This window comes from Falco cherrug, chromosome 8, assembly GCF_023634085.1.
Source record: "Falco cherrug isolate bFalChe1 chromosome 8, bFalChe1.pri, whole genome shotgun sequence".
Lineage (NCBI taxonomy): Eukaryota > Metazoa > Chordata > Aves > Falconiformes > Falconidae > Falco > Falco cherrug.
The window spans coordinates 48,900,697-48,912,819 of record NC_073704.1 but is presented as its reverse complement, the minus strand read 5'-3'; the positions used below and the strand labels follow the sequence as shown (position 1 = coordinate 48,912,819).

Below are 12,123 nucleotides of genomic sequence, written 5' to 3'. Positions count from 1 at the left end.
GTGGTCTGAGGCAGTTACCCCTGGTCCGTGCCACTCAAAAGCACTACAGGCTTCAAGGGCGTGCAGAGAAGGCTTCAGACTATGCTGATACCCGCTTAAAAAGTTTCACTTCTATAGGATGCCAGAAACTGGAAGACTTGACCTAGAATTTCAATTAAAAGGTTAAAAAGAAGAGAAACAAAATCATGACCCTATTTCTTATGCCAGCTCTAATCCAAATCATGATAAAGCAAACCATATCCACTTACCTTCAGCTAATCAAGAGGCTCATCTTTGTGGTTTATGTTAAAGTATCCTCTGGAGAGTGTCCAAAACCTTCTTCCTCTCCAAGGTCTCTTGTAGATTCCCTGTGCAGGAAGGGACTGTCCTCAGCGTGTGAAGGGGGTGGAAGCATGTTGGTTCTTGCTGCACACTTGAAGTATTTGAGACTAATTATCAGAAGCAAGCCCAAGGACAGACCTAAATTAAATCTAAAGCCAGGAGCCATTAAAGAAAGGGAGATGGAGCACACTTCTAACCTTGTCTCTGAGGCAAAATAAATACAATTAAATTAAACTGAGTACCCAGAATTTTCCTAATACAGTATTAATGCATAGCCCTGAGTGTCTCTCTCTGGGAGAACTTCTTTGGCATTTGATTTGCACAAAAAAAATTATTATTTTCTTGCCAGATGCTGATGCAAGCACAGTAAGACTACATTCTTCAAACATGAAACAATCAGGTTTATTTATGACAAGCTCAACATTAAATTAAAAATTCGCAAGACAACAGAAGATGTAATAACCTGCATTTCTGTAGTCGTTTCATCTGACTTTGGATGTATTTTGCATTACTCAGTAGCTGGGGCAGATCAAGAGCCCTTGGCCAACGTTTTCTTAGATTGTTATTATGTGTTTGAAAATCAAAGCTGCAATCAAGGGGATACAGTTAGTGTGGTGATTACTGAAAAGGTTGAGGTGAATAGTTAGAAAAATGGGAACAAAACAGTTTCAGTACAAAAGTGTGTTGCCCGTCCTGCCAAGCCTTCACTTTGTCAAGTGGTTTATGTGCTTGGGGCAGCATCAGTGTTTCGCCACCTAACAGAGGTGCTCAGGATTGTAGATTTTTGTAGTCTTCCTCCTGGTTGCTTGTAATGGAGGGATCGCCCTGCAGCAGCTTCTGCTGCCCTTCTTGCAACTACAGGAGGAGCGGGCTGCCCGTTTAAGGCACAACTGGAAATATCCAAGAGTGAAGAAGCCATAGGTACAGGTAGACTTATGACCCAGTGTCCTGAATTAGACATTGAGAGTTGTGGGTACTTTGCCCACATACTCATTGAGCTTGAAACCAGGTCCTGAGTCCTGGTTTCTGGCACTTGGCATGCGCTCTGGTCCGGGGAGGCTGCGTGTGTGGGGATGTGGGGGCAGCCTTCTGGGAAACTCGTAGCAGGCTTTCACCTTCTGGTTCAACTGGGCAGTAAAAGGAGTTCCTCCTTCTGGGTGTGGATAATGGTTATCTGGAAAATGGAATTTGGGAGCAGGAATAGAGATATGAGTCTGGAGTTTTCAGACTTTACAGCTGATATGCTGCTGTGTCTTCCTGACTTTTTTTGCTCCCTCTGAGAGAGACCATGGTGCTGTCTGGGAGGGCATCAGCACCTATAGTTGGCACAAACAGCTGCTGTTTCCCCGGGTTATTTTGGGGCAGTTTTGCAGGTCCAGGCTTAGCTTTAGTATTACAACAGCTGAAATGTTACTTCTTCTAGCAGGATCCATAAAGGACGTTTTGTTGAAATGCTTCTACAAACTATGTAAAATGAAATGTCATGTGTTCTTTCAGGTCTTGAAATACTGTTAAAATAAGTTATTGCTGGAGAATCCTTTTAATTTTCTCCTCAGCATGATCACAGATAGCTTGTGAAGATGATTGAGTGGCCATCCCTTGGGTAAAATCCTTTATTACTAGTTCTGCTCCTAGGATTATTATCAAACTGTTCTCTTCCCTACATTGTATGTGTTGCGGTGTTAGCCTTATGCCTGACTCACTTAAGAGCTGCTCATGCCTTCCACCATGGCAGCTTTTACTAAATATTTAAAGAGGCTCTTAAGATATGCAGATTAGATTCCTACTGATAGTTTCAAGCAGCTCTTTTTTATTAATTATTTATTATGCGGCAATAAGGCATCCTTATTCAAGCACAGTAGTTTAGACAGTTTAGAGCACTTAGTCGACTGAATATTGGAACCTGTTCCAAACAAGAGCATATAACAGCCTTGAACGATAAATGAAAAATATTTTGGACACTTCTTCACAAAACCAAGACAATACTGACAATAAATTTGCCTAATTAGTACTAGGAATAGCTGCATGTCTGTGACCTTATGCCCTTTTCCTGACTAGAAACCTGAAAAGCAGTGTATTGGTTGTGTTGGGTAATGGAGATGGAAGTGGTGTAGCTGTTCATGACTGCATTGCCCATGTTACCGAAAAATATTTTTCTTTAACTCTGTAGCATATTTTTTCTTAAATTCTGCAGTGATTTACTGCTGTGCCTGCTTTGAGTGAAGGAAATGTTTACTCCCTTCTGAGATTCTGTTTATATAATGCAATTTGAGATGCTTTCATGAATACATTCTGTGATTTAATGGGTCTTTATTTTTACTTACCTGTGGAATCTGAGTGAGGTTTTCTTTCCCCTTTATAATAAAAGCCACTTGGCAGCCAAAGAGGGCAGGCAGAGTTGTGATTGCTTTCATGTTGTCAGATGCAGTATAATGTTGTCATGTGGCAATGATGTTTTCTGAAAATGTTTGGTTTTTATCAGTGAAATAGTAGAGGTATTTTATTAGCAGTGTTATAAAACAGTTGCAATAAAGATAAGTCTTAACAGTCGATGTCAGTATCTTAGGGCTTGTGTGGATGTTGTAAGAGGCAGAACCAGGATGGCTTCAGCAGCAGAGGATTTGAAGACCTGTACAATGATTTCATCATGAGTTGTTCTATACAGTGTTTCAGCATGGCAGAGCTCGTTGGGGTTTATTGTGGATCAGTGGTCACCTCCTAAGAAAAAAGGAGAATGTCCTTATTCCACTTCCTCTACGAGATGGGGCAAGGGGCTATTTTAAAATACTGACAGAAGTGGTGGATCTTCTCCAGGGAGCAGTGCAAACCTGCATTCCATTCATCTTGCCTCCTCTTTTCTCTCTTCAGAAACTACACAGATAGAAGACCCTCGTGTGCAATGGCGGCGGGAGCAGGAGCACATGCTGAAAGACTACCTTGTCCTGGCCCAGGAGGCGATTGCTGCGCAGAAGGAGATCTATCAAGTGAAACAGCAGAGGCTTGAATTGGCCCAGCAAGAATATCGGCAGCTGCATGATGTTTGGGAGCACAAACTGGGCTCTCAGACCAGCTGTGAGTAGTTGGTGAACTCTTACCCAGTGACTTTCTCAGTCGTGAACCCGCTAGGACAGTACACTGCTTGAAGCTGGTCCTGTGATAGAGCACTGGGGTGTGTTACACCATGTCACTCTCCACATTTGCTCAGTTTGTCTTAAAAGCAATAGCTGCCTAGCACGTATTTGGTAAAGGTTAATTGTTATGAAACACTATGGCGGTTGGCTCAGTCACTAGAGTCAGCGTGCAGGTTTTCAGCATGGGCTTCAATATGTGTGAAAAAATGTAGTGGTTGGCTTAATGCAAAAAAATGAAGTTATATGGTGTTTTCCTTGATTCCCTTGTCCAAAGTATATAAACAAGGCAAGAAGGATCATCTCGGATAGCATTTCCAGGCCCTTCTGGAGCTTACCATCCCAGGTAGCTGAGTGACTGTCCTGTGGAGCTAAGGATCTGTATTTTATGCTACGTAAAAGCTAACATTGGTGGATTATCAATTAAACAAATCATTGTCTTGTACTCCATATTCTTTGTCACACAGGAAACATCAGTACTTATTGCTTCAAGAGCTGGTGCAGAAATGTTTATAGATGGCCAGATTTCCTCTTTACTGTCCAGAGGAGAATTTATTTCTTGCAAGTCTTCCAGAACTTTTTTTATAATCCTTAGTATTGCAGACTTTTTATGTTCTTGCTGGCCACATCAGTGGACTGACATCCCCCTGCTTTGCTCTTGCTGAGTTATGTCTTGTGGTGGTGAATTTCACCGGCTAATCCTGTGCCTGATGTTAAAACGTTTGTAAATAGTTTTCTGTCAACTGAAGGATTCTTAATTTGACTAGGGTCCCATCCATCATCTCTGAAGTACAGGTTTTGGCCTTTTCTTAAGAGCACTCTACCTAAGTACTGGTATAGCAGAGCAGTACACTAAAACTACTGTGAACGTGAATTATGTTGGCGTGATGTGTTCTGTCTTTAAAAATACAACCAAACACAAAGAACTAGAAATACTTTCCCATGTTTTATAGGGCATAAACTGATGGCTGTGAGGATCAAAATATCTCCCTTGCCTACAGCTGCTTCTAACAGCATTGCACATTGGGGAGCTTCTGTACCTTCTGAAGCAGAAGGGTTTTAACCACTGCTTAGAAGAGAATTCTGCTCTTAATGGGACATTGATTTAATCTGGAGTGGCACATTGTATGATTGGTCATGTCTTCAAGGCTGTGAGAAGGGCTTGCATTGCATTTTGCAGTTTCTTCTCATTCTTTGCTTTTCTTTGTTTCTAAACATTCAGTGGGTTGTTTACTCAATGAGAAAGTCTAAAAAAAAAAATAAAGCAAACCTTTATGCAATGTCTGTCCCTTCAGTTCTGTAAATGCCTTTGGAAATGCAGGAAGCCACACTACTGAATGGAGTGAACGTGTCTGGGAGTTTGAGTTAAGTGCGTTAACTTGGAACAAATCCAGACTTTGGAGATCCAGGACATGCTCTGGCCTCTTTAGTATAGACTTTTCGTGGAGTACTTGACTGCCCTATTGCCTTTCCCTGCCTTTGAGGGCTGAGAAGAGATCTGAAAAATGGGTAAAAGGCCTACAGCAGCAATGCGTGGAGGTCTGGGTGTGCAGGAGTGATGGGAGGTCTTGATTTGTGGTGGGGCTGGTGCAAGAGTAGGGAGGAAGGTAGTGCTGCTGAACTGGGTGTTGTATTTGTTCTAGTGCTCTCTGGCTCATCGTCAAGTTCCAAGTATGACCCGGAGATCCTCAAAGCAGAGATTGCTACTGCAAAATCCAGGGTAAGTAGTATGAACAGACCTTTGCTTGCCACGAGTAATCTTCAGATATTTCCAAACCTCATGGCAAATACTAAAAAGAGATGCCAAAGCAGTTGAAAGAGCTAATGTTGCCGTTCTTAATCTAGGAGATAATTTATCAGAATTCTGAAATGTTGCCGTCCTAGGAGTTTGAAACGCTTTTTTTTCCCTTAGACTTTAGACTTCCTTGGAAGCTGGCAGTACATACTGCTGTACCGGTACGCTGTGGGGTGTTTAGCTGCATGCTGGCTCCTCGGTGTGCTGCAGTGCTGGAGAGCTGCGAGTTCTCTCCAGAGACTGGCAGCTGTTTTGTCCTGTGCGGGTTGTTAGCAGCGGCAGTGTGCGCTCTCATGCAGAGCTCAGTTTGGGAAGAAGAAAGGACTAAAGTAAAGTAGGTCAGTCTGGCCTCTGTGGAGGAATATAAAACAGCAAGCTGTAGGGTCAGTGGATTTACAGTATGTATTATCATCCTGCTGTGTTACTCATGCAGTGGGGCCTTTTAGTTTGGTATGTCGGAGGATGGCTTCTGTCACTGCAGTGTAACTCCTGTCCTGATGCTTAATGTTTTCTTTAATGACTGGGAAAGTTTTAAACATTTCTGAGTAAAATTGACTTGTGTTTCATTCCTGTCTCTCTTGATTTTTTCTCGGCTTTTCTGCTTAGGAGGTTGGAACTTCCCTTAAGCCCCTTATAAAGTGTTGTAATATTTGGGTACTGAGTAAAGACCTAGCTAGTGATAATATCCTGGTGAGGATGCCATCAGGACTGTTAGCTGCTGTTGAGATGAACGGATATTCTGGTAACTTTGTTTAGAGCACTGTCTGCAGTACTACGTTTTGAATTGAAGGGTAGAGCTGTACCTAAATATTTACATAAAATGCCATTCTAAAAATGTACATCTTGCTGCAGGTTAATAAACTGAAGAGAGAAGTAGCTCACATGAAGCAAGAGCTCCAGTACAAAGAGCATGGATTTCAAACACTGAAGAAGTAAGTTTGTTCTCGAGATACTATTTTGAGTGTAGAATATCTCTGGCTTGTAATGCATCCCCCTCTATATTTATAAATAGCTGCCTAAATAACAGAAGCTGAAATATGTTGCTGCTGGTATCTTTAGGCATATGCAACTGAAAGCAATACACAGCCATGGGGGCAGATTTCTGAAATCGGTGCCTGTGTGTGATTGACCGCATCAGAACTGACTTCATGGCAAAAAGATTTTGAACCAGGATCTTGTCAGTTAGATGGTACTCTGTTTTCCTCAGTATTGCTCAATACAGATGACGCAGTACAGCCTGTTGTCTTACTTGTAAGAGCCATTGTTTTAGGGCACTGAGGAAAAATTTGGGGTGGAGTGGAAGGGGATGAAAAGTTTCAGGTACTTACCTTTGTGTGACTAGACATCTGGCGTTTTAAATAGTGTCACTGGTTAATATCTTATTTATTATAAATAGCAACTGTGGTAGAATTCCTTTGAGAAGAGGGAAGGATGAAGTGGCTTGTAATTAGGTTGTGCAAGTAAATACATCCGTGCATGTGAGGTCTGCGGCTGGTTTTCAAAATAATGACTGAAAATAAGGTACTTCTCATAGATGGCTAAGTTTATCCTCTCTAGGTTAGAAACAAGGTAACTAGCAGCAATCTGCCCAGATGTACTGTTTTGAGGGGGTTTTGTACATCTTTGCCCTCCATAAGGAGTCAATGAGATGATATGGCTAAAGTCAGAGTTCTGAAGCTTAATGTACTTCCGAGTGGATTAACTTCTGTGGTGGCGTGGTGTTCTTTGTTGTGCTTCGGAGTGTGTTTTTCTTAAAATGTCAAGGTGCATGCATCTAGGATGATTAAATCAGCTGGACTTAATAAAGTGTTAGCTTTCCGTATTATTTTTTTTTATTTCTATGCAGAATTGACATGAAAATGTCTGATACTCAAGGTGGCTACAAACTTGATGAGGCACAAGCCATTTTAAGTGAGATGAAAGCTCTCAAGAAGGCCATCACATCAGGGGAGAAGGAAAAACAAGACCTCATTCAGGTATTGAAACAGGATGACTTTATAGCATTTTGTGTTGCCATTGCTATCAGATTGAATTTCTGAGAAGTGATTTAAGTATTTTCTATTTCAAGATACGTAATCCAGAGTTTTATTAATATAAATGAATTCTGTATTGTGGTTGGACTACAGCCTTTTTGTTCTTCAGATCCTGCAAATAAGAAGTATAAAATGCAGCAACTAACAGTAGTAAGCAGTCGCTTAGAGTTGAGTGTTTGTCTCAGGGTTTATTGGTCAAGAGTGAACCAGTGTGACTGTACTGCTGTCAGAGCAGACCTGGAGAAGCCATGAAAACACTGTGGCCCATTTCATCTGCCATCTCTGGCAGAGAGTCTGCCTGTCTAGGCGAGATGGTGTGCTAATGCCTGTGGGCTGCTTTGTGCTGTGGGAGGTGCAGTCCAGCTGTGCCTGATCTCATGCCTGCAGAGTCTGAGTGCACACAGTAAACATGGTCAGATCTTAATCGTGTAGTTGGGGCTAAAGCTACTGCTCAGGTACTTTGAGCCGAAGTGAGCTCACCTCACGACTTTTTATGGTTTTAGAGCTTAGCCAGGTTAAAAGACAGCTTTGTGAATGACAGAGGTTCCCAGTCAGACCTGTGGACCAGCAGCGTGTCTGTGGAAAGCTCCAGCCCCTTGTTACCCCGGCAGTACCTGGACGTCAGCTCCCAGACGGATGTTTCAGGAAATGTGAGTAATACGTGAGAAAACCAGTGCATGTGGAGACGTTCCTCTGAACTACATGTAGTACTGCCTTTAGTAAGAGTTTCCAAGAATGGGCAGGTATTTATGAGATGATTCCTTTTCCTCATGTAAACTTCAGCATGACCTTCATTTTTCTGTGCAATGTTAATGTATCTCTAAAGGCAACCTAACCTGCTGATTCCCCACGCTAGCTCTATTAGAAAAACCCAGGTGGGACTAAAAGGGAAGGAAGTCTTATTTTGCCTGTAGGTGTAGCTTCTTCTGATACAAATACTCCCTTAGCTCTTTATAGCAGTGATATGCTACTAGGCAAGAAACATTCAGCAGCTATGTATGGGCTAAGCGGTAATGAGGACTCTTCCCTTAAGAGTGCGTTTGGCTCTTAGCGTGTTATGAGTGAGAATGATAGCGTATGTGCACATATTTTGATGCCATCAAATGTGTCGTACTCATACACCTTCAGTCCCACATGTGCAACAAGATCGCAACTGTCAGGATGGTGTAAGCCTCAGCAAGGACTTAACCAGCACCGTGGGTACATCATATGTCTCAGGACATCACAGAAGACTCTCCTGTGAACCTTGACTTAAACATTTGCAGCCACTTAAAGTCAGCGCCGCACATGTGACTGAAGATCTGCAGGTTTGGGCATGATGGGATGTCCCTTATCTTTAAGACTCTACGACCAAAGCAAGATGCCATCCAAAACAAAATGCAATACAACACTTAAAGGTTGCAAACAGCATTGAAGAAGAAAGATGACAAAGCTATTTATGTGTGCATGAAAATAGAAGCCTGAGACAGATGTGGTAGATTTTTGTTTTTAACTAGGCCAGAAAGAGCCTCGTAATCTTAGAGGTTTTTAAGTATTTGAAGAAATCATGAAAAAATCAATCAAAGTCAGTATTTTCTGATTCTGTCATTGGTTTAACTAATAAATGAGTTTGACGAGAGCAAGTGTAACTTGTAACATCATCAATTTTAACAGGGCAGATCAAAAGAGGAGTGGTTACTAAGTTGCTGATGTTATATTTTGTGTCTCAGTTCATTACCAGCAGCAATAACCAGTTGGCTGAGAAAGTGAGATTACGCCTTCAATACGAAGAAGCAAAGAGAAGGTAATTCTTTGGACTGTTACACCTTTTGGCTGTCACACAGCTTATTCTGAAGATAGGTTTCACTAGAAAAGGTGCCACTCGGATTGAAACCCACCATTACTGCTAAATAAACATGGTAATTTTTGAGCCAGTGAGGCAATAGGCTGTCTGGGCCAACGTTATCATTCAAGAAATAAATAACCATCCTAGAAATTACTAAGGAGTGATTAATACACAAAGAATTCAGTCTGGCCACACCTGTGGGGACATAAGTGGTTTTGCTACCTGTTGCCAGTGCTTCCCCATTCCTCGTAAGGAGACTGTACTGCAAGGCATCTCCTTACCTTATTCAAAATGAAATGAATGTTTGCATGGCTTTAAGTCTGATAAGGAGAAATGTATAGTGTGTTAACACCTATCAAAATATGGTCAGTGTCTACAGTTCTTATTACAAAGCTTATCTGCTTATCTGTAAGAATGTAAGTTCTCACCTTTGCCTTCTGATCTGAGATGAATGAAGAATAGATTATAAAAGTTGTATCTACTTAACAGGCCAATTTAAGCAAAAACTTTCTGGGATTTTCTTCTTTTAATAGATTATAGCTAACTCGGCTCAGTTATGAGAAAGCACCAAGCATTTTTATTTAGACTTTGGCAGGCCTAGTCCTTGTTCAGTGATGTACCACTGATCACCGGTGGTGACTTCAGCTTTAACTGCTCTAAACGGACTTTGCAATTCCAGAATAACAAACTGCAGATGCGTGGTGCAATCTGTACTTGGGATATATGCAAAGAGAAGGAATTTTCTCCAGTCTCTAGTTAGATATAAGAGCTTTAAGGCTGAGGTTACTCATAATGATCTTGTTTTAGTGTAATGGCATGGTCAATAGGCCGTGTTTCTCAGTGGCATAAAATTTGATCTGTATCAGAGGCAGTGTCAAAAGATTGCATGTGCCCAGCTGCTTTTGACATGAACTTACACTTTTCTTCCTAGGTGAAGCAATTTTATTACAACGGTCTAATGTGTCCGACTGCCTTGACGTTCAAATCATTCTGTGACTTTTAAAAACAACATTAAAATTATTAATCCTCCAGATGCAATGGTTAATTTTTCAGTGTTAAAATTGCTTTTTACTTTTAAGCTTAGCTGAAGACTCTAATTTAATTTACACTTTGCGTCTTCAGATTGAAATGGAGCACTTTTACTTTAGCCTGTATCTTTTCCAAGGAGGGGTGAGTGAATAATGACAAACCTGAGAAGATAATGAGTATGCTCTTTAAAAAGAGACGGAACTTTATAAATGCAGCACAGTAGTTCATTTGAAGTAATGAAGGGCATACAACACAATCTTGCAGTTAAAGGTTTGATACCTCATATCTGTCTTAAGTTGTCTAGTTTAAAAAACATTATTATGAGGAAAGATGGGTCTGAATGGGCATGAATAATTGATAAAATGAAAAGATCTCCAGCGATCAGAGCACTGTGGGTTTGGCATGGTCTTTGGTAGGAGCTGCAGAAACAAATACCTTGACTGGTTTTAAGCTGGAACAATACTATGGATATAGTGACTCACAAGGAACCTTCTGCTCCTATGAAAATTACTCCTTGTGATGTTAGAAGTGTTTCCTGTCCCTACAGCAGCATATTTACATGCTCCAAAACCACAATAAAAGAGTATTTTGCCCATGCACGTATTATGAAGGGGGAGCCAAATGGTGGAAATGCATCTGTCTTACTAGCTCTGCATTATCTGGAAAGGTAAAACTTAAGTCTTGAAATCAAGGTGATCCCATATTAATTAGGTTAGAACTATTAGATTTATAAGGGGTTGATGATTTTGCAAGCGGACTGTAGCAGACACTGTCCACACTGTTGTTGTAGACCAGGCTGAAGGCATAGCTGTAGGTGAGTATCTTGCTGAACTTCACCACACCAGAACTGTCAGGGTGCAATTCTGCATGTTCCCTTACCCACCACCAAGTCTTATCCTTTCATGGCGCGGTGAGACAACAAGAACTCTAGAGCAGATAACGTTAAACCTGCAAAAAAGAGCAAAGAGCAGCTGCAGTGACAAACCTTTAGCTTAATTGGATTGGAAACTGATAACAGGTATCATGTCAAGCGAGATGTCAGTGCCACATCTCAACAAGGAGATTAGCTACTGCAGCATATATGTAATCAGAGATGCAACTAAATTATGCCGTACAATTCCAGACATAGAATTCCAGACCAAGTTGCTTAGCACTTGCTTTCTGTGCACTGTTTTAGTTCCTTCAAGAGTTAAATTTTCAGCTTGGGTTTTGTGCGACTGGTGGTAACTCTGGGATTTTAAAAGTATGTTTTATAATCTCCAAAACCAGAATATTTTAATGTCACTTTTAGCAGCATTGCAACAACAGTAGGTATTTGACTGGTCAGTTTTTAGACCACACCTCCCACTGGATATCTTTTGGGTTTTTACCTCATGAAGAGAGGAGGCTGATCTGATCTAGGATTGCTAATTACTGGTTGTGGATACACACCTTAATGTATGCTTCTGTTCACAGCACTTGCATCGCCACAATCTACCAAGAAACTAAATATTTTACATGTTATACCTATGTTACAGATAAGTACCAGCTTTCCCCAGTTAAAAAAACCAAACAAAAAACCACCAACACAAAACCACAATCAAACAAAAAAACGAAAAAAACCTTGATATGACAATGAAAAAACCATCTCACTACCTTTTCTAGGTAAAAAGAAGACAGTTAAATAAAGCTTGAGCTTCCTGTTCAGTCTTGCAGGCTGGTGGCCGTTCAGACTGACGGTATGGCCTGAGCCCAGTGTTGCTGGGTTCCTTGCAGTGCAAACCCAACACGGCTCGACAGGGACGGAGTTCAGACTTGGTCAGCAGGCTGAAGGGCTGGAGTTTTCAGCCAAACATCAGACAGTCTGCAAAGCATTTCTTTTGTAACGATGCTGCTTTATTGGAAAAACAGAATGCGTAAACCTCCTTTTAACTGAGAAGGGGAAAAGAATGATCATTTGCAAGGGGTAAAACTTAGGTTAGTTTAACAAAACCTTTAGACTCGGAAATGCAT

General features: G+C 41.2%; 1 protein-coding gene across 2 annotated transcripts in view; it reads left to right on the top strand.

Annotated features, from left to right (window-relative positions):
• Window positions 1-12,123, top strand: part of WWC1 (WW and C2 domain containing 1) — a 73,984-nt gene that overhangs the window by 37,775 nt on the left and 24,086 nt on the right. For both annotated transcript variants that reach the window (XM_055717806.1, XM_055717805.1), the window contains 6 exons: window positions 3,190-3,393; window positions 5,093-5,169; window positions 6,097-6,176; window positions 7,091-7,220; window positions 7,781-7,927; window positions 8,987-9,060. In XM_055717806.1, coding sequence (XP_055573781.1) covers window positions 3,190-3,393; window positions 5,093-5,169; window positions 6,097-6,176; window positions 7,091-7,220; window positions 7,781-7,927; window positions 8,987-9,060 — 712 coding nt within the window. The remainder of the gene's footprint in view (window positions 1-3,189; window positions 3,394-5,092; window positions 5,170-6,096; window positions 6,177-7,090; window positions 7,221-7,780; window positions 7,928-8,986; window positions 9,061-12,123) is intronic.